Raw genomic sequence first — 22,695 nt, forward strand, 5'->3', positions numbered from 1 at the left:
AAAATGAGATTGTTGCTGCTTACGTCTGTCCTGTGTTTTAACCCTTCAGGATCCGTCGGTGACCTGGGAGGATGCTACGGGAAGGGGAGGGACATAAGTGAGAAATTTTCAGGTTTCTCCTCGCCTCACTTGCTCCGCTTACTGTGCACTTCGGGGCAGTCGAACCCAAGGCAATATTATACTAAACAGCGTTTGACAGCGATGGGAACTGACCAGGGTACTGAATCCAATTGGTGAAGCTACACTCCCGAATTGGATCTGGGTTTAATCCATTGTTTCATACTATTAATGTCATTTTACTTTATTTTTAGTGTAACCTAAAATTATAGCAGTGTATATCGATATATTTTTATTCATGTTATATATATTTCACGTTAGTTGCCTGTGATTTCCAAGCTCTTTTCCAAGCTATTTTTTTCGCGCAAACCCACAGAATATTCACGCATCCATCTTCCATACCCACGTATCAAATTGCTATGAGCCTAGTCCGCCGACTTTTACCTTATGCGTTAACGCATGTATCTGGTGTAGGCCTATAAATAACCTATTATTTTGTCTACCAACAAACCGCTTATGCAAAAGGGCAAAGTGCCAGCATAGAACATGCTATGCTGGTTCTGCCGATTAATTGCAATTTAGAATCAGGCGACTACAGTTAGTCTACTGCATATTTTGTAATGATCAGAAAAGATCTTTACTATGTTACAATTGTTCATACGTTTTTGAAGCTCCATTGTCACAAAACATACCTCCATAAAGTTTATAAAAGGCAACTACATATTTGTCAGTTGTAACACAATGGCATAGGCCTACTAGAAAAGCCTGTTCTTTTTAGTGACTCATTTGCATTGCATTTCGGAGCCATGCATTTGATTAGCTAAAGTTCTTGAAGAAAGGCTGTATTAATTTAGAAAAGTCCATACATCCATCTTCCATGAACACTTATCCAGTACAGACCTGTATTAAAGCCTGGAGTGTATCCTAGGCAGCACTGGGCATCCACTCACAAACACATGCAGGATATAAACTAAAAGTCTTCCGTTTTGAGACACCAGCTCACCGGAATATATTTTTTGAGCTGCGAGAGCCGCGTGAAGGACCTGGAAGAAACCCATGTAAATGCCAAGGAGATCTTGAACCCACAATCACATAGTATACAACCAGCCGATGCTGCTGGTTTACAACGTAAAATTTCAATTAATTTAGCAAAGTTAAAAACAATGGGTACGGCAAGTGTTCATAGTAAGACGGTCTGCCGAACTTTAGAAACGTGACTGCTCCTTGGATATACTAACCACCGGCAGATGTCACTATAACGCTCGTGAAACTCAGGGATGTCCGTATTTTTTGTTCAATTCAATTCCTGCTCTGTGTGTGTCCTCATTGTGTCTCGCCGGTTTCCTCTGGGTACTCTGGCTTCCTCCCACAGTCCAAATACATGCAGTTAGTATGGGATTGTGTGTGTGAGCGAGCATGTGCCCATGACTTAATGGTATCCCGTACATGGTCTGCATTATATCTCATGCTGCCTGGACCAGACACCCATGCAGCCATGTCCTGCATAAATGGCTGATCGATGGATGCATGGATGTATGATAATATTGTGATGACTGGCAGACCAAGGCATCGCAGCAATGATGGCGAATGACAAGGAGGCTTATTTAGGGGAGAACATTGCCCTTTTAGTGCAGTCTGTAATAGGGCTATAACAGGCACCCAACGAGTACCGAACCAAACACACAGAGTGGAAACACAAGATGGTCAGAGGCCGAACTGTAAGATACAGACATGGAGGGAGATTTATACAAGCTAAGGACACTCGAGGATCAGACAGGGTTCACATAAGACACAGGCAAACACGCACACCACAATCAGGAACACAAGTATTAAAAGTAACAACAACAATACAAGGGCTATTTACAATGACATACACTGGGCTATATACACATGCTCGCGAGGCATGCCGGGAAGGGCTACACTATGTATCTGAGGTTCAAGGTTCAAGGTACTTTATTGTCATCAGCAGCCGTGTACATGTACATAGTGAGATGAGGCAACGTTTCTCCATGGACTGTGATGCAACATACAAGACACAGTACAAAGGAATCCACTCGCAGAGCCTCATTTCAGCAAAACATTGGTTTATTGATCAGCAAAAATAATGTAATGTAATACAGTGTAGCTCAAATTAAGGGCAGTTCTTTACCCCCCTGTATATTCCAAAAAACCCTCCCCAACAAGGTGTTGTGTGTAAGTGTCTTGAGTGAATTTGCATGTAGAGGGTGACCCCCTGAACTGTGAGGATCTTGAGGCAGTGCATCATAATAATAATAAAAAGAAGAAGAAGAGGAAAAACAAAAATGTGTGAATGGTGTGTCCTGCATAGGGGTGGCGCCCCCTCCTGGGTTGCTCCCTGCCTTGCACCCATAGCCTCCGCGATTGACTCCGGCCCCTGCGACCCTGAATAGGATAATTGGTTACAGCATGGGCATCGCCATCGCCGCCATTAAATGAGGGGGGGGGGGTGTCCCCCTCACATTTTATAATTATTCGTTTAATGCCAGTGAGTTCCATCCACATTCAAAATGTTTCTGACGCCCCTGGGTTACCGAAAATGGATGGATATTGTTATCATTAGGCTCTGTTTACATTTGCTTATGTTCTCTTATCTGCTGTTGAATTTTTGCACTTCTCTTGTGAGAACCTAGTCATCGTGTCATCATGGGGTTTTTAACTGGAATAGCTGTCCCCTTTCAGTATTTTGTGAGGCATTGTAGATGTATGAAAACTTTGGCGTGTTACTAGACTGGTTGATATAAGGATGAACAACAAGGCCATGTCTTTAACTGCTACGGTTCCATACAGCACACCTAATAGGATCTAAGATCAAAGCGAGAACTGGTGGCTGAGGAACTCCGGCATGAACGTCAGCAGCTGCGGGAGGGATCGCCGTTTCTCCCGTGGAAATGACGTGACCTGGGTCGCCGGAAGGTTTGTAAAGGCGCATGGGTATGTAGGTTTCTGTAACGTGGAAGCGATTTCAGGGATTTCTTCAAAATCAACAAGTTATAAAACAGACTTGGATTTATGCGTGTGGTGGAGTGCATTTCGAGTAACACGAAACATCAACCGCGGCTTTTTAGAAAACGAAACTCGCTGCTCCTGGAAAATCTCCGCCCATATTCTGACTGTTTCTGGATCAGTTTGACCGCTTATTTTCATAGAGTCGGATTTGTTATCATATGTATATATGATAGTATGCTATCGTAGGTTGCAATAGGACGCTGGTCTATGGCACGCCCTGAATTTAGTACTAGAAATGCGAATGGATGTTGCGGCTGCCCGAAGGTGTTTTAAAGGTTGACAGTCGTAGTCTCCACCCACTGGAGTCACGCTTTTGGCTTAGATGCAAGAAACACGCTGGACTTGGTGCAGGCTACCGTTGAATAGTAAATTTTTGGAAGCATGGCGGCGCAGGACTTTAACATTTTGCTTGCTAGCGATTCGTACAAGGTAAGGCACGGTGACCGAGAGCTTAACTCCACGTTGGGACCATCGAAGGTCCTGGACTGGTTTTGTGGCTGCACTGCTCCAACAAAAGGGAGTTGAGGAATTTTAAGCGGTACTTTCTACTCGAGTGGACGCTATTCATGTCCATTTACACCAGAGAAGTAGATCCCACGATATCGGAGATTATCTTGTCTGTTTTTGTTTGTTTATGGATAGTTTTGAGTTTCGGAAACGTGAGCGGTCGGTGTGGGTTAGTACACAGCTTATGCATGGCAAATGCGCCCATCCTACACTGTTTTTCTGCTAATTTATGGCACGACGCTGGGTCACCTCCGGAAAAGGGCTTATTTCACTTTTGTGGTATTAACCATGTCCTAAAGACCATGTCACTATCCAGCTGGCTGGTCACTGCTCACTGCTAAAGCTCACCAAACAGTCACTGGGCTTCTGTCTAGGGCGACCCACCACTACGGGCTTCCCAATATCCGACCCGAGTCAGAAAGCCAGGCGACTGATTAAAATAAGAGAGTTAATTATAAGGTGCATATAATCACGGATGCGGGCTTGCCAGTGATATGGGAGCGCAGAGTGACCTCCCACGGGTTGTTTAGTAGCTCATTCATGCTTCTCCGAGTCACTTGAAACATTTTTTTTAATATATATAAATTTCTCAGTCTTGTGTGTTTTTTTCAGTAAATATGCAAGGCCCTCTTTTAGGGGGTGTGAGAAAATGTGCAGTTGAAGTAGTACATCGCTCCCATGAGACGGGATTCTTGCACACTGGATGTTTCTTTTGGCACGAAGGACCAAGATGCATTGAGTCATGTTGAAAAGTAACTAGTGTTTAAGTTTTAATTTTGCAAGACTATTTCTCTCTGCACATGAGCAGCACATCTTTTGGTAATTTTTTAAAATTATTATTACAGGCTTAATAACCAACTTGGATAATTTTTAAGAAATGAAAAGTCAGTATCCAATGTGAGAGGTACATGTATCCTTAGTAAGTAATGCTGGTGTTTATGTACTACGGTAAAATACCGTATTTACTCGAATATAATACGACCCACCAACTTTTTGGTAACTTTTTAAGAAACATAATTTTATTTGACAAGAACATAAGTTAACCAGCAACCACAGCTTAAAAAGCAACCGCAGGAAATTAGATTACATTAAGTGTATTAAACAGCAAACTTAATTAGAGGAGGCCATTCGCCCCATCAAGCTCGTTTGGGTAGATAATGAATATTGCAAGCTCCATAATCCTTGAGGGTATAGAATGTTTTGGATGGTGCAGAGCCACATGAAGATGGCAAAACAACGTACTTTTGGAGAAAGGTTGAGCCATATTAATATTAATAAATGATATGGCAGTTCTTTTAAAATGAATGTTACTATCTTTATTAGCAGCCGCTGTCAGATTAATACTGTCGGTGGCACAGGCAGGGAAGCCAACAATTTAGATGACACTCTGGGATAAACGCTCAATACAGGCGTCGCCTGGGCTGCCAGGTCTCAGGCATCAGGCGTGAGACTCGCGCTTTCAGACTCTCACGTAGTGTTGTAGTACCCAAGACCGCTATTGAGACCACTTTTTTGTGGTCTATTCTCCGTCTCGACACAGAGGACTCGAGGTTTTATTTCAAGACCATTTCAGACCACTCATAAGAACGTTAAAAATCTCACAAACGAAAAATTGATTATTTTTTTTTTCATCCAGTCCCCGACAACGAGACAACACCACAACGTATTTGAGAGGGAAAAAAAACTCCATCATAAAGGAAATACTTGGAGACCGTCATTCTTGCATACCATGGGGATGTTCTGCTAACTTAACTGCTACAGTACTTGGGTGTTTTTCTCGATTTAAACTAGAGATGGGCCGATCCACACATTTTAAATTCCAATCTTATTCTGATACACAACTGCCGATACCTATACATACTCCGATATTAGTTCTTTCTTTTTAAACTAGTAAATATAGATTTAAAAAATGCATGCCAAAAAATCTTTAATTAGGCAACTACATACTGTTTCACCTCGTTTATATATCTTGTTTTAATCGTTTTTGAGGCATTTTGCAGTTTGAATATCTTGCAAGTGAGGATACGCAAGTGGCAAATGCTTAAAATCACCATCATTTTTCACCTACTGCATGGCAACAGCGTCACTTACACTTTGTTGCGATAGCAGCCGCTTGTGTATCTCAAGCTGTAGTGAGTGTGAAAAGCAGCCCAAGCTTAGCGGCTCCAAATCCATCCATTCCTTTTTCATGTTGTTCGCCTGCTTGTGCACATGCTGCACAACTGCGTGCACGGTTTCCCACCAAGCGCTACTCCCAGCTCTCAAAACTTTGTTTTTACAATGACTGCAAATCGCTGTGCAACTAGTTGTTAACAGTGTAAAATACTTCATGATCATCACCACCTTATCTGATGTTCCTACGCTCCTCCTGCTGCAAAGGGTATGCGCATGACATCACAGCAGGCAGAAGTCGCCACGCTCACACCCACCGAGTACCAAAAATGAGTGGCAGCGTTGGCGTTCAGCTTGAATGCCGCAAAAAGCACATCTAAAATAGGAAAAAAAGCTGCAGTGCAATTGATTGTAGAAATAGATTTAATACGAAACAGGACTTTTCTTTTTAGAGACTGCCAAAAACTAAATAAGTATCGGCGGTGGATCGGTCATTTATGTCTGATACCCAATCCGTGAAACGGGTCTGGGTTGGTGCCAGTACCAATCCGAATATCGTATTTGTGCATCTCTAAACTGGCTTACAAAACACTGAGCACGATAAAGGTTGTTGTTGTTTACCTCTTACAGAGGTCCTGAAGGTGCTTGTTTTGCTTCATGTTTGAAAAACATGTTACTGTGATTCTGCATATCAAACAGCGATTGACAGCACTCTGATCCAATGGCATTGAGCATTGTCAGATTTATAGTCAGTGATTGACAGAGCTCTGATCCAATGGTGTTTGGCGTTAGAATTGATAGTCCTCTAGCCCAGTGGCATTGAGGGGGAGGGGGAGGGGGAGGGGGAGCAGGGATAGGCCAGTCATACCCTGCTTGTCTGGCTAATCAATACCCACCTCTTTGAGTTGTTGTTTTTCTCAGACTTCGAGGAACACAGGGTTTTAGAGCTGGTCCATCGCTGCAGACGACAACTCGGTCTGTTTAATGGATCTTTTTCTGAGGCATTGTATAGATGACCGTCTGGAACTGCTTAATATTTGAGACAGATTGCCCCAAAAATGAAGCGGCTGCGCTGTGTGTCAGCAAAGGGAGGAAGCAGCAGCTGTAGAAGACCCTTGGGCTTGTGAATACAGTAACTCTAAAAGTATTTTGCAGTATTTTTCAAACTTTACAGGTACATTGTTGGAGTGACAGATGAATGGTTGCCCCAAAATTGAAGCAGTGTGCATAGTGATGGCAAAACGGTAGCTTCCGACCCTTGATAGCATGGTAACTCAAAAATTATTTGTTCGATATTTGCCTAACTTTATTATATGGGTAATGATCTGGACCTGTTCAAATTTTGATGCAAATCGCACTGAAACTGAAGCTTCGCTTAGTAACACCGAAAATAAGGATGTGTTGATTACAGGCTTGTCCTTGTGAACAGCATCACTCTCTTTGTAATTGATGCTCTATTTATTCTATTTGATCTTTGATCTTATTGCCACTTCACAAAAACATTATATTGATGAAAGTCTGCACTTGAAAATGTACAATCGACCAGACAAACTGCACTAACAAAGGGCAGCCAAAGGCCCAAATGGAGCCACAGCGCCAGCTTGTCAGCGGCTCTGTCTGCCTCCTGCCTCCTGCCTCCTGCCTCTCTGGATCTCTTTGCAGACTCCCCAGGAACATTGTACAGGTCAGTGATTCTAAAACTGTGGGGTTTGACATGATTTTCTAAATATCATATACCAAATTTTTATTGGCATACAATATTACCCCCCCCCCCCCCCACACTCTGCTAAATTTACCATATGGGAATTTAATAGTGTCACTTCGCCATAGTCCAGACCAGCTCAGTCAGTGTTGACACATAAAAGAACAGATCTAGTGAACCTCATTACATTAAAAGTCACACTAAGTGCTCCAGGGCCTCCGGATAAATGGCTACACCAGCGGTCAGCAACCTTTTTAAAGCAAAGAGCCATTTTTCCTAAATGTCTGACCCACTATTTACAAAGAGCTGCAATGGGCAGAGACGGGGGTTTGAGATACGATTTTTTAAATGTTATATGGGTATATATGCATTTACCGCAAAAAAGTACTTACAAAAAATAAAGAGAACCAATTTCACTCAGACACATAAAAGCGCAAAGGTGACTAATATTACAACACATTTCAGTTCTGTAGCGATAGTCGTCACTATCATCCCTCCTTTCATTCGACCCTGCAGCCGCCAGCCCTTCACTCTCCTCTTCACTACTGCTGTGCTGACGAGCAGCGCAAATGTAGTCACAACTCAGCTGGCTATAATATTTTTTACGAAAACATGGAAAGGCGTGGTGACGATTTACTGCAAAAAGTATGTGAAAGAATTAGGAATCCCAATAATCGTTGAAGCGTACATACAGCCTCAGGTACTGAAGAAAACTGAAAGCACACCATTTGACCGGAGACGTAATCTCATCGTAGAGAATGACTTTGAGGAAGATATGTCTTAACTGTATAATTTACAATGTCTTAACTGTATAATGAAATGAAAAATAATATTAACCCATAAATCATTTATATCTACGAAAGCATTATCATATGTTGACATGAAAATGTGAACACGCTTATCGTTCTGAGAAGAGCCGCAGTCACGTGGTCAAAGAGCCGCATGTGGCCCGCAAGTCGCAGGTTGCCGACCTCAGGGCTAGACTGTGCACTCAGACCACAAGGTTTGCCGATTAGCCAGTGTCACTGGGGTAACTCTCTGATATCGTCGATTACTGATATCGTCATACCGCCCAGTCCGACTCTGTATATATACCATCGCTGTGCCTGTTACAGTTCTTACGGTTATGTCATGGAAAATGTTGGTCATAATGCAGATGAGAAATAAGTGCAATGTAAATATTTAGATGTATAAAGACAAATGACATTTTGAGATGTGGACTTCAAGACATACACAAAGAAATACAGGTGAAAGGTTTGTGCAGACTGGCAGGTAATTCCGACGTGCCATAAATGAATAGGTGTAGTTTCATGTCACAACAAGGGCCCTGAGCATTTGGGTTAACACATTTATTGCCTTGTTTTTCAGGTGGTCTGCCCAGTATTTCTTGAAATAGTAGGGGTGGGGTGTGGGAGGAGTTAGGGTTAGAAGGGCGGAGCAGGGTGACTGGGCTCTATGACAGCCCCCTTTTCTATCTAACTGCTTCATTTGATTAATTAATTAATCAAATGATTTAATTAATTAATTGTGCTGGCAGTGAAATTTAAAGAATGCGTGGGAACGACCCTGAGGAGACCTTTCTTCTATCTGTCCAAAATATCAGCAACTTTTTGGGGAACAGAAGAAATTCTTTTTTTATTGCGTCATTGTTAATTTGCAGATGTTCTAATGTTAAATGATTTATTATTCTTGGACTGCCTAAGACTTTTATACAGCACTAGTGCCAAGATTGTTTAAGTTGTGCCGTGTATTTTCTGCACTTTTTCAGACTGCCAAAGTAGCTAAGTCGCTGTTAGCGTTATGGACCTGCTCTGGCTGCTCCTGCATAGGGAATCACATGGTCAGTGTGGTCAGCGCCTCTCAGGACCTGCTGCCTCCACACTGTGGACTCCTGAGACGAGTGCTAACATGTCTGTGTGGAAGCCGCTCAGCTGTTGGTTAGTGGCATCTATGTAAGCCCTGCAGCTGTGACACCGCCTCTAGTCACATGATGCCCTCTGCCAGTATTTCCTGCTGAAGGGAGAATGAATGGAACCTGTCCTCTCACACATGGCTGGGGGGCGCGGGCTGGGGGGCGCGGGCTGGGGGCTCGGGGGCCTGAGAGAGCAGCAGACCTTCCTGAAGGCTGACTGTTAGGCCTTAGTAGGAACAGGACAAGTTTACAATGCAGCTCATTTCAAACAAAAGCATAAACTGCTTACTTACTGGAGAAATTAGTGAAAATGTTAAAGGGTTGCAAAATATTCTGCTGTAGTATTGTGGGTTAGTGGTGTTTGCATTTCAGGTTGTTGAGGAATCGCAGATGTTATCTTAGTTGGCCATGGCAGTGAACCCCATTGTGCAAAGTATTAACTTATTTGAAATGCAGTTCATTTGCCCTAAATATTGCACCTTGCCCAAACTAAATGGCCGATTTGGTTCTGTTTCAGTTCTGTTCATGGTGTTTATAGCAGATCATAGCCAGACCACAGCAGAATTTTTTGTTTCACTCATTTCTCAATTTATGGGTATGCACCTGCAAATTTTATATATACATATATATATTTTGCAAATGGCAGGCTGGTTCTCATTAATGAAGAACTTCTTCCTTGCTTTATAGGATTTCAGTCCTGCTTCTAGGAGCCTGATACGAACTGTCCTATCAGTGCACCTCACACCTGCACTTAATGTTTCCCATTCCTTTTGAAGGTCACTTGATACCATCTTCCGATTCATGACAAACTGTCAGATAAGTTAATGGTCTCTGGCATTAGAAAGTTGCTTCTGTCCTTTATCTGCCTGGTTTCTGGTTGTTCCCAGTGTCTCCTGCTTCTCCTTATTTTTGTGTCCTGCTGTCTTAGAAATTTTGGACCGTGAAGCATCCTGCTGCTGAGCTAAACCTTCTGCCAGCAGAACTAGGATTAAACCAGGATTTAAAAATGTAGATTTCTTTAAAAATGTCGAGTGGTCTCAATTTTTTCCACTGCTGTATTATAGGGCTGTACGATGTGCAATATTAATACCACAATCTCATGTTGTGCATGTGCAATTCTTACATCACTAGTCAGCTACTGTAGATTAACATCAGGTATTTCTTAATTTCAGTTCCTTAAACGGACATAATAGGGCAGGGAGTTTGGGTTTTGCTGAAACATTTTTACTCTGTCATAGGGGGGGAAAAAAGTTTTGCAATTTTAATTATTATTTCTTTTCAGGATTATCTAGTATGTGTTTAAAAATCAGTTTAAAGTTTATCTCTACTGCTTTTGAATGAGTTCTGCATGTGATCTCCGAGACGACAATCATAATTATCTAAATCCTTGCTGTTTAAATCACCCCTATATGGGTTTGTCAGAAATTTGTTGAGCTCCATTTTTCGTTTTATAAATACCCAAATATTCATTACCATAAAATCACATTGCAATACCGTGCTGTCCAAGTATATTCTAAAAAATACTGAATTTCTTTTTATGCTATCTGCTTCTTCCGACCAGATTAAAAGCTTTTCACTTCATTTGTCCACACACCCATTATTTTATTTGTTTGTTTGTTTGTTTAACCTCATTTATCGTTTTCTTTCGCAACTGTTTTCAAGGCGGTGGCTGTATTGTGTTTCAGCGGCAGGCTATTTGCGTAACCGTCAAACAAAGACCGTTAAACCGTTTCCAGTCCTCCCTGGACGTACCTGAAGCACCAAAAGAGTAGCTAACTGGACCTTTTGGTCCTGGAACTGGACAAAATCAAAAACATATCAAACAGAAAAAGACATATGGCACCATAAAACAAAAGCAATTCTGATACAGAAATTGATTAAAATAGAAAAATTAAAAAGTAAATATATAAATAGTATATAGTATACTGTATATTTAAGGATTGAAAAATTGTATGTGGGTTTCAGAGTGAAATCTCAAGCCAGGTAAACCGTGTATACACCTGTGGCTGTTTCCCGACTGTGAGTGCAGGGGATTGTGGGTAGCCAACCGTGTATACACCTGTGGCTGCTTCCCGACTGTGAGTGCAGGGGATTGTGGGTAGCCAACCGTGTATACACCTGTGACTAAGATTTTGTGTTTGTTCTGAGTGGCACATATTGCTTAAACCCAAACTCCGTCTTTCGTAATTTCTCGCGTCGTTCTGCTACGGAAGCTGTATGGTCATATTTCCTGGTTACCGGGAGAGATGGGATCCCCAGCTGACGGTGCTCTTTAGGACTGCGGTCATTTCATGCTTAGTTCTGGGCTGATGGGAGCTGCTTCCCATCATAACTGGGATGTGGCTGTACCACCATCTCATTGTTTTTCCTGCTCAAATTACTTTCACATCTGCTGTAAATTTACCCTTTGACAGTCTCTGCTGTGAATTCAAAATGGATTTTATTATAAATACTTACAATAAAAAGGCTGGCTTAGATGAAGGATATGCTTTCGGATAAGGAGGCTCTTGAGAGAGTCATTACGCTGATATTGCACCTCTCCCTCTCGTCACAAACCCAGCCTTCCCTCTGTTTCAGATAACACACTACAAGCAATACCCCCCTGATATCAGCAAGGTCTACTCGTACTTCGAGTGCCGGAGCCGCAGCGAGGGCCAGTTCAATGAAGTTGTGTTTTTTGGACTGCAATACCTGCTGAAGAAATACTTGGCAGGTAGGCCTGCTTGGACCTAAGGCGTGTGTGCTGGGGCCCGGTCTGGTACGCCTCTTCCGGCCCGGTCTGGTACGCCTCTTCCGGCCCGGTCTGGTATGCCTCTTACAGAAGCACCAGGCTAATTTTGTGTCTGTGATCCAAAGTCAGAAATCTGCATGACACCAATTATCATATTTTGCATATTCATAAAAAAGTACAGAACTGTTGATTTTTAATCCGGCAGATTGTTCCACCCTGATGTTCAGAGCTTTTATATTTGTGTGGTTTCCCATGCAGCTGTTACACAGAGAATCTTAATAAAATAAATCCATAATCCTTACTACAAATAGGGAAAAAAGTCAGAGCAAACTTTCTTCCCCACTAAAATAAATGCAGGTCCTGCTCTTCCCTCAGGATTTGCTCATTAAGCTGACTGTGTATCATTTCCAACAGACCTATATATAGAAAGACACCAGAACTTTCTCTGCTGCATCAAGAGGCCATTTTTTGTCCCTGATGATGTGCCCAATAAGTCCTGTAATGATCCACTGATTTGGCGCCATTGGCCCTGCCCACTTTGATAGCCCCCACACCCCCCCTGGGTTCTGATTCTGTGTATTTTTTTGCTTAGTCCAGCCTGTCTGTGGTTTGTGAGGACCCTGCGTGTGCATGTTGATTTTTTTTAAGATGCGTACAATAAGAGGCCGGTCAGCTACTCTCATGCCAAATGCCGTTAGTCTTGGTGTCACTTGTGGCTTGTTGGCTTGTCCTGATACCATGTAAACAAACATACCCCCCCCCCCCCCCCACCCAAAAAACAGGGCCTGTCGTCACAGAAGATAAGATTCAAGAGGCAAAAATCTTTTATCAGCTGCACTTCAGACAGCCAGTCTTTGATGAAGAGGGTTGGAGGAAGATCTTGGAGGTAAACGTCATACGAGGATTTATTACGAATTGCTAGTTAATAAACACACACAAATCATCCTCCTTATTACCAGAAAACAGAAGTACTTGTTTATTGATCATCAGTTTTTTTCCATTTTTTTTTTTTTTTTTTTTTTTTTTTTTTTTTTTAAGTAACAGACAGTTTAGGTGAATCTGGTCAGAGGTTTTTCCCAGAGAAGTTACTGAAGGATATCTTGGGTCATTGTCTCCATCAGAAACACGATGGTCGTCTTCCCATCTGCATCAAGGCGATTCCCGAGGGGAAGGTCATTCCACGGGGGAATGTCCTCTTCACTGTTGAAAACACGGACCCGGATTTTTATTGGCTCACAAACTACGTAGAGGTTAATGGTTTCAATGATGCCCTCACAACCTTGCCAGATGTTGATCTTTTAGCTCCTAATGGAAGGTATAGGCATCAGATGGAGAAACTTAAGGTCTCTTTACACAGATTGCTTCTATTGAATTGGTTGACATTGGGGTTTTCAACCTACTGTGTGTAGAGCAATTGTAGGGGGTCCACAGCAATACAGGATGGTCTGTATAGAAGGCGACTGTGAGCTATATGAAAGCTATATGATGCATTGATGTGTGGAGCTACTCTTATGTGGGCTGTCCTGTATATTGTGGATGGACAACATGTCAGAGCTGGAGTTCCAGTTGCGGAGGATGTAGCGGTCTGTTTGATCTCCTGCCACAGACCATGCTGGTGCAGGTGTGGTACCCTATCACCGTGGCCACCATCTCCCGAGAGTTTAAGAAGATCCTGGCAAAGCACCTAAAGGCCACTTCTGGAAGCTTGGAGGGACTGGACTTCAAGATGCATGACTTTGGCTACCGAGGTGTCTCATCACAAGAGGTGAGGAAGACCTGTAAGGCCACAGCGTTGCCCCCACTCTCATTTCAGAGCAGGACCCACTCGTGTGATGGCCTGATGTGCTTCATGTCCACAGGTAATGACTACTGTCAGCTCTGACTAACTGGCCTAACTAATGCATTTTTTGCATAAAATACTATTCTGTCCTGAAATTTCGTATTGCAGGGTGTCCGCGGGGTTTTAAAAAGTATTAAAAGGTAGTAAATCACATAAGCAAAAATTAAAGCCATTAAAAAGTATTAAAAGGTATTACACGTAAATTTACGAGGTATTAAATTTTAGATTTTTTTTTTAACTACAAATTGTCCATTTGTGTTTTAAAGTTTATCTGATAAATTTCTCGCAAATTATTTTAAATGTGGATTAGCTCATTCATAGATCTCTGTGATGCTGACGTCATATTCGGTGGTCAAGCGACGTCTTAAACAGTTTGCGCGCTGAAGTACATGTTGGCTGCTTACACTCAAAAGCTAAGTCATAGTCATCATGGGTAAGTGCAAATTTGCACGTAAGTGGTTAGAGGACGCAGCGTTTACGGACTATGGAAATAAATTTAATGACAAAAGTCGTTGATGACAAAAAACACGTTGAATTACACATCGAATAAAAACGCATTGCATTAATTAATGACGCTTTGAATTTTTGGGGACTGTAATTTAATATAAATATGTGCATACATTTAAACATTGAACATTTCAACTGAAAACATTTAAATCGTAATTTCATTGCTTAAATATTCAGTACAAAAATATTCGGCTTCCAAAATTCAGTTCCAAAAGATACGTATTTTAAAGTGCATATTTATAATTCAACCACATGAATTCAGTTAATTTAATTTCGCCTCAAAATAAATTTCAAAAGAACAAATTCAGTTTAAAATATTCCATGTGTTTTATTCGCATCTTTATTATTCAAGCAGTAACATTCAGTCCTCTTATTTCCGCTTTACAATATTCAGTCCCGTTATTTTCGCTTTCAAATACGCTGCCACAATTTCAGGTTATAATACGATCCGAAATTCAACCCTCTACATCCGGGACTAGCAGGATGAGCCATAGATTGCCGATAGAATTCTCTTCGGGAACCGCGATCAAAATGGAGCGAGCGATCAGTACAAGTACTGATTGACTTGGCTGCAGATTTTTGTTGATTGTGTTATTTATGTTTCTTGTCGTTTACTGGTCAATACGATAACTTATTGCAACCCCAACTAGTAGGTTTTTATGTAAGTAATTCGCTAGCTGCTTTAATTATCACCAAACTTATCTTGCTAACGTAAGATGCCTGCAGGCAACTACAAGGTTTACACACCAAGAGTTTAAATCAGCGTGATAAATTTATGATAATGACAGTCAGCGCTCTCTTTTCGCATATGCGATGCACAACTCATAAATCAGGAATGCATGAATGAGAGCAGTTAGTCAACTGGTGCAAATCGACAAACTCATTGAAGAAAAAGCCAAACAATTAAGGCACTTGCCATGAATAGCCTAGTGGATAAAGATATGGACTTGTGACTGAAGAAGTTAAATGCAAGATGTTTTTATTCTGTTGACCCATGTTCCCTATTTAAATTCTGTTGTACAGGCCAAAAGTGTGTAACATTATAAATCTTTAAATCAGTTTGAAACTTGTTTACAAACGGTTGCAACTCAATGCCGTTCGGGTTTTAAAAAATATTGAGAAAGTATTAAAAAAGGTATTAAAAAGTGTTAAATTTAACCTCTGGATTTCTGTATATACCCTGTATTGGTTCTACAGATTAAATCAGGATCACAGTTGGTGGTTTGACTTGGGGCCAAATGGAGGTTGGGCTACAGGCCACTAAATAAACCCTTTAATCCGTTATCTGCCACACTTTACTGCCTCGACTTAATATATTTGAGTTGCTTTTCACCTGATTGGACGAGTGACCTTTCACTCTTCACTGAGTGCAGATCTTCCTTACGGGGAGCTGAAAGGCTCGCACCTGTTTGAGAAGAGCAACACTGAGTTCATCTGAAGCTTTTGGGCAGTTTGGGAGTTGGGGTGGGTGTGTTACAGACACTGAGTTCTGATGGATTTTATGGCATTTTTGTATGCAGCACCTCTTGTTATATAAGAAGCCTCTTCACATTTACAAGATTCATTACTGAAATAAAACTGATTTCAATCTTAATTCTAGAATTAAATGCATGTTTTGCTCTGCGGAGACTTGGAACGTTCCAGAATGTTTCCCTTGTCATATACACAGTTATACCCAGTACAGTGTGCAATGAAATGCTTAGGCGGCTAGCTCAAGACTGCAAACAGGGGACATGAGTATACAGGCGTATGAATGTGAAGGGGACACGAGTACGCAGGCGTATGAACGTGAAGGGGACACGAGTACGCGGGCGTATGAACGTGAGGGGGACACGAGTACGCGGGCGTATGAACGTGAGGGGGACACGAGTACGCGGGCGTATGAACGTGAGGGGGACACGAGTACACAGAGACATCAGACATTAAACATGTACAGTAAAACCTTGGAACTTGAACACCTCTTAACTTGACCCACACTAACACTGAACAGGTTTGTTGAATTTTTTTTCCTACTTTTACCTCGACCACAATCTTGGAACTCGCCTGTTCCTGCTAAAACTCATATGGGTCGATACGTGTTCAACTCTACCGATGCAGACCTTGAACGGGTCTGTCGAGAAAAATCTGGCCACAAATCGACTGAAAATTAGGAACACGAGAAACAAAACAAGCCTGTTAAAATTTGTACGGATCGAGAGGTGTCTCTGGGCTGACACACAGGCAAACAGACCTAGTGGGACACTGATGCCTATGACTCACTCTGTCTCGCAGTACCTCTCGACCCAGTTTGATGTGCGAAAGCTGTGTTCCTGTGTTTGGGGTGAATTGTTGTTTTGTGCTTTATGTGAAGTACGTTTAGTTATAACAGTAATTATGGCCCCCAAGACAATGAGCAGTGATAGTACTGTAACAACCCAAAGAGGAAAGTAGTGCGAGTAACTGAAGAACATAAAGAGATTATAGCGAGACTTGAAGGTGGCGCATGTGTGTCTGCTCCTTCTCCGGAGTGTGGGATTGTCGATTATTTCGTGTGTGTTGCTTTTGTTTCTGTGACTTTTCATATGTGTATTAATCTTATTGATTGTTAATGCTCTTTGTCATTAATTAGATAGGTAGATAAATTTTAAATAGGCAATCATTTAGGGGTCTGGAACAGATTAAATTAATTTACATTATTTCTTATGGGGAAATTTGAACTTTGAACTTGACCAAATCACAGCTCGACCAGCCTTCTGTGCCAAATTAAGTTTGTGTTCCAAGGTACCACTGTATCTATTCATGCATCTTTTAAAATTCTATAATCATCCTGAGTTGATTATAGAAGGTAAGACACTATACAGCAGATCCAGCTTTTATTGCTGGTTCACTCTATTTAAATTCAACAAATTTCCAAAATAGTTTGCATCGATTTTGATTAAATTTGGCATGTGAATTACACCTTCCAGAGCTCACCAAAGTAAATATTTATTTAAACAAAAAACATTCCTTTGAAATATAGCTGCTTTTTGGTGGCACTGTGACAAAAAATAACTTTTACTATTACAGCTTCATGCTGCTGTTGCTTATTGGAAATGTCAGAAAATAAGTATTTTCCTGGTATAGCAAAATTTAACTTATTTTTCCCATTCCTTTTAAAGGTCACCTTGAGGTCGTCATCTGATTTATGAGGCATTGTTGGATAAATCTCTGGAATTAGAAGGTTGCTTCCACCCTTTGCCTGACTGGTTTCCGGTCGTTCCCAGTGTCTCCTGCTTCACTTTGTTCTTGTGTACTGCCGTCTTAGAAACTTTGAGCCTGGAAGCATCCTTCTGCTCAGTGTAACTTTCTGCCAACAGAACCAGGATTAAACCAGAATTTAAGAAGGCAGATTTTTTTAAAAAATATAGTGGCCTCTTAATTTTTTCCAGAGCGGTGTGCTTTTATATCCTCTTGGAAGGTACCTTACGTGGTCTGGCCATCTGACACGGTGTAAGCAAAGCGTGAGTGTGTATTTGTCACTTATTAATGCTGAGTTCTGTTTTTCCGTTCTGTCCTCCTTCTGTCAGCCTTTCAGCTCGTTACGGTGTTTGGAAAATGTATCCCAATAAAATGACATGAGCAGAAAAACGTTAAGGTTAACTGATATGACTCTGTTGATGCGTTCCAATTTCCAGGTTGATCAGTTACATTTACTTATGTAGCAGATTCAATTGATGCAATCGAGAAAGCAGCGTCAGCCGTCCTCTGGGACGATTGGGGGTTTAAGTACCTCGGGGGCACAACGGTGAGATCCCTCTGCTAACGGCGGCATCTGAACTGCCGACCTTCCGGGCGTGTCCCCGGTCATGCGGCTCATATTTCCCCACCCGGCATGTGTAGCTGACCTTTGTCATGAGGAACATAGCCTAGAGAGGGAAATTTTGTCATACCTCAGAATTAATCGTTCTTAAAAAATGATGCAACTGAAATTGAATACAGTTTAAAATGCTGAAATACTCCTAAGTCCTGCTTCTCTATGAACAAAAAGCATTAGAGGCTGGTCCCAGTTAGTCTTTATTAAAAATGCTGAATTTTAATCTGCGTTTAGTAGAGGAATCAAAATTTTGTTCACAGTAATGGACAAAGTAATTTATAACTAGTGCTTGTCTTTGTGGGTCTTTCTCCTGGCACCAGATTGATTTGGCAATGATTTGCTTGCTCTGGGGGAGGGGAGGTGCTTTTTGGAGTCCTGCCAGCTTTACTTCCAAGTGTGTGATGCCGGTATATAAGCGGGGGGACAGAGGGAATGTACCCCCCCCCCCCCCGAACGTGCACCGTAAAGTGTTCAACATTTTAAATGATGAAATCATTATTATATTAAAACCTTCCTCACTTTGCATCCTTTCACCATGTGACTATTGCATGTGCACCCATTGTGATGTCATGACCCCCCCCACCCACTGCCCAGGCTAATTCCCCCCACCCAATGTCAGACTCCCTCTGACACCACTGGCTGTAGTGTAGATGACCCGCTGGATTCCCTGTCCCGGTTCTGGCCCAGTGAGCCTTTCTTTCTCCCCAGTCGGCAGCACTGGGTGGTGCCGCCCACCTGGTCAACTTCTGCAGCACAGATACGGTGGCAGGTATCCAGATGGTCCGGCGCTACTACGGCTGTCCCATGGCCGGCTTCTCCATCCCTGCTGCAGAGCACAGGTGAGGGCCGGCCGGCCTGGGGACTCGGCTGGCCGGCCTGGGGACTCGGCTGGCCGGCCTGGGGACTCGGCTGGCCGGCCTGGGGACTCTGCCGGCCGGCCTGGGGACTCGGCCGGCATATTTGGTGAAAGCAGTAATACTTTTTGTTGACTAATGTTGCTTGCGCCCCCCCCCCCCCCCCGTGGATGTCCCCAAAATGGCTGCTCAGCACCATCATCTCCTGGGGCAAGAACCGGGAGAAGGAGGCCTTCGAGAGCCTGCTGGACCAGTTCCCGTCGGGACCCGTGTCCGTGGTCAGCGACAGCTACGATATCTTCAATGCCTGCAAGCGTATCTGGGGGGATGAACTGAAGGAGCGAGTTATGGAGCGCAGCGCAGACTCCACGCTGGTCATCCGGCCGGACTCGGGGGACGTGGCCGAGACCCTCCTCCAGGTGAGGCGGGGGCCACTGTGGGTGGGGCGTGTCCCTGAGTCGCTACACTATCAGGGATTGGCTCCGTTTTTTTCTCATTTTCTCACATTTTTGTCCGGACGTGTTTGGAGAAATTTAGCTCTCAACAGTATTTGGCTACAACTCTAAATGGTCGGCATCAGGAATCTGGCCACACTGCAGTCTTACTCAGATGCCTGGAAAACAAGTCCTCAACTGACTCATACTCCCCTCTCAAAATGCCCTTCTCCCACGTCCCACGTCACCCAGGTCATAAAAATCTTGGAGGACTGCTTTGGATGCTCCTTGAACTCCATGGGCTACAAGCTGCTCCCGTCATACCTGCGCATCATCCAGGGAGATGGGATCGACCTTGGCTCCGTGGATGAGGTCAGGAATGCACAAAGGCCAGGAGGGCTGGAGAGACCCATGCTGAACTGACTTTCTCCCCATCTGCAGGTCCTGAAGAAGCTGAGAGACAAGGGCTGGAGTGCGGAGAACGTCTTCTTCGGCTGTGGCAGCACCCTGCTGCAGAAGATGAACCGGGACACGCTCAACTGTGTCTTCAAGTGCAGCTACGTGGAGACCAACGGACGAGGGGTCTGACCACAGCCGCCCGCATCCTCACTGTCACCCCACACGATGTCATGCATAGCTAGCTAGCAGCAAGCGGCCTTGCCTTTGTAGTTAACAGACTCATATTTGGAAAAGCCCTCCATATCTGTGCTTCCTGGGATCAGATCCAGGTAAGCTTGTGGAAGATGGGCTTGTGGAATGGATAAAATCCAGTATCTTCTCAGACCGGTTTCCACATGGCTTTTGCTGTTGTAATAAGGGGATTCATTAGAGCCTTTGCAGGTCTTAAGCAAAAGTCAGCGCTGACCGCATCCACAGCCACGAGCCGAGCTCTTCTGCCGGCCGGCTGGCTAATCTCCACACCCATTTCCTTGCCCCCAGATGGACGTGTGGAAGCAGCCGGTCACTGACCCATCCAAAGGCTCTAAGAGAGGCCGCCTGTCGCTCAGGAGGAACTCTAATGGCTTTCTGGAGACTGTGGAGCGAGGCGCTGGCAAGCCGGAGGAGGTTAGCATCTTCAGCTTCAGAAAGTCGGCCTGTTTCCCCGAAGCTTGGGTGGTGCCCATTTCTCTGGCATTTACTGTGAATTTACTGTGCTTTTTTCTGCTTAGTAATTTAATTTTCGCTTGAGAAAAAGCGGAACTGTGGTTAGACTTTGTTTGCTCAATCAAGTCCCCATGGGTGTTTTCTTGCGTCCCCCGTAGGACCTGCTGGTGACCGTGTTTGAGAACGGCTCCATCCTGCAGGAATACACGCTGGAGGAGATCCGCAAGAATGCCCAGCTCTGGCAGGAAGACATTATCCCATGCCAGCACAACCAAGACCACCTGCAGGCAGAGCAACAGCACATCATGAATGCAGTGCACTGATCCACCTGCAGGGGGAGCTCAACACACTGCCAGTGACCAATGAGTGCCCTCCAATTAGCTCTTTTAAATCGTTTGTAATCGTATATATATTTTTAAGTAGAGAATATCCAGTTTTTTTTTCCCATGCCGTGCCTCCGCTAGGAACAGAACCTGAAATACACATGCTGCCATGGATATTAAGAAATGTGTTAAAAATGAGGTTTCGCAGAGTGAGGGCTGATGTGCTTGGTTTTCAGGACTGAAATCAATTAAGATTAAAATTCTGTTCTTTTTTATAAATGTGACTTCTCAGAGTAAAGATATATTAGATGAAAGGTGTCTAAGCCTTAAAGCTGCATTTTAACAATGGAGGGTGGAGTTTGTGTGTGTGTGTGAGAGTGTGTATTTAATGATCACAATGAGGGTGAAGAGTGCCTCCCAGTGGCAATCTTAAGCGTGTGTTTAGACCATTTAGACCAGTACGGCGTTCTGTCAGGACCGATCCTGGGGTGTGGCTTTCCCGTCTTAGAGCTTCAAACCTCAGATGAATTTCATTTTAGAAAATGCTGGCAGCTAAAGTCAGTCACTTTAATTGACCTAATTTGTGCTGATTGACCTGTAAACTGTCTGCACACTGAACGCATGTCTTGGGTGGAGTAGATGTAGATGTCATCTAACACTTCGGTTTTTAAAGTTCCATTTGTTATTAACCTTGAAGCTGGATGAAGGTCTTGTTCTCAACTCTACCTCTTATTAATTATTATTATTATTATTTTAAATACAATATGACAATGTACATGAAAAGATCGAAACAATAAAGTCCTATTAAATTGTGTACATTCCTCAATGGATCTGTAGCTATTGTTTTAGTATTATTTTGAAAATGTGTGTAAGGAGGGCGGCATGGTGGTGCAGTGGTCAGCACCTCTGCGACCCGGGTTCGTGTCTCTGCCAGAGATCATGTGTGGAGATGGTATGTTCTCCCTCTGTCGTCGTGGGGTTTCCTATGGGGGGGAAACCAAACTGAGGCTAATTGGAGTCTCCAAATTGTCCGTAAGTCTGCATGTGTAAGTGAACGGTATGTGTGAGTGTGCCCTGTGATGGGTTGGTGTCCCATCCTGGGTTGTTCCCTGCCTTGTGCCCTGTGATGGGTTGGTGCCCCATCCTGGGTTGTTCCCTGCCTTGTGCCCTGCGATGGCTTGGTGCCCCATCCTGGGTTGTTCCCTGCCTTGTGCCCTGCGATGGCTTGGTGCCCCATCCTGGGTTGTTCCCTGCCTTGTGCCCTGCGATGGCTGGCTTGGTGCCCCATCCTGGGTTGTTCCCTGCCTTGTGCCCTGCGATGGCTTGGTGCCCCATCCTGGGTTGTTCCCTGCCTTGTGCCCTGTGATGGCTTGGTGCCCCATCCTGGGTTGTTCCCTGCCTTGTGCCCTGTGATGGCTTGGTGCCCCATCCTGGGTTGTTCCCTGCCTTGTGCCCTGCGATGGCTTGGTGCCCCATCCTGGGTTGTTCCCTGCCTTGTGCCCTGCGATGGCTTGGTGCCCCATCCTGGGTTGTTCCCTTCCTTGCGCCCGTAGCCTTCAGGACAGGCTCCGGACCCCCCCCAACGCTGAATAGGAAAAGTGGTTTCAGAAAATGTATGGATGCTGACGAGGAAATGTAAATATAACATTTTTGGTTTTACAAAAAGACATTTTTGTCTCTCATGTCTAGCATTTTGATGTCTCTGAAGAATACAGTTTTGTATTACAGCTGTGTAATGGTAATTGCTCATTCT

The 22,695-nt window shown here is 43.5% G+C and overlaps 1 protein-coding gene across 2 annotated transcripts; it reads left to right on the forward strand.

The window, feature by feature from the left end:
* The first annotated feature begins 3,015 nt into the window (after positions 1 to 3,015).
* On the forward strand, positions 3,016 to 21,768 carry nampt2 (nicotinamide phosphoribosyltransferase 2). Of its 2 annotated transcripts, none has more exons than XM_023794026.2 (11): positions 3,016 to 3,513; positions 11,895 to 12,030; positions 12,831 to 12,934; positions 13,170 to 13,298; positions 13,655 to 13,813; positions 18,936 to 19,066; positions 19,275 to 19,500; positions 19,768 to 19,887; positions 19,957 to 20,097; positions 20,455 to 20,580; positions 20,778 to 21,768. In XM_023794026.2, exons 1-11 carry the CDS (start codon positions 3,466 to 3,468, stop codon positions 20,940 to 20,942), a joined length of 1,485 nt encoding a protein of 494 aa, XP_023649794.1. In that variant the 5' UTR covers positions 3,016 to 3,465; the 3' UTR covers positions 20,943 to 21,768. The 2 variants fall into 2 exon arrangements, with proteins under 2 accessions (XP_023649794.1, XP_023649793.1); XM_023794025.2 differs by lacking the exon at positions 3,016 to 3,513 and adding an exon at positions 6,558 to 7,387.
* Positions 21,769 to 22,695: the final 927 nt, after the last annotated feature.

Source organism: Paramormyrops kingsleyae, chromosome 8 (genome assembly GCF_048594095.1).
Source record: "Paramormyrops kingsleyae isolate MSU_618 chromosome 8, PKINGS_0.4, whole genome shotgun sequence".
Taxonomy (NCBI): domain Eukaryota; kingdom Metazoa; phylum Chordata; class Actinopteri; order Osteoglossiformes; family Mormyridae; genus Paramormyrops; species Paramormyrops kingsleyae.

Excerpts from the sequence above, each read along its gene's own strand:
- nampt2 (XM_023794025.2), top strand. The coding sequence starts at position 7,286 with ATGGAGCCACAGCGCCAGCTTGTCAGCGGCTCTGTCTGCCTCCTGCCT. Across the intron at positions 13,299-13,654 it reads GGCTCACAAACTACGTAGAG|ACCATGCTGGTGCAGGTGTG; the intron begins GTTAATGGTTTC and ends CTCCTGCCACAG. Across the intron at positions 19,067-19,274 it reads ATCCCTGCTGCAGAGCACAG|CACCATCATCTCCTGGGGCA; the intron begins GTGAGGGCCGGC and ends ATGGCTGCTCAG.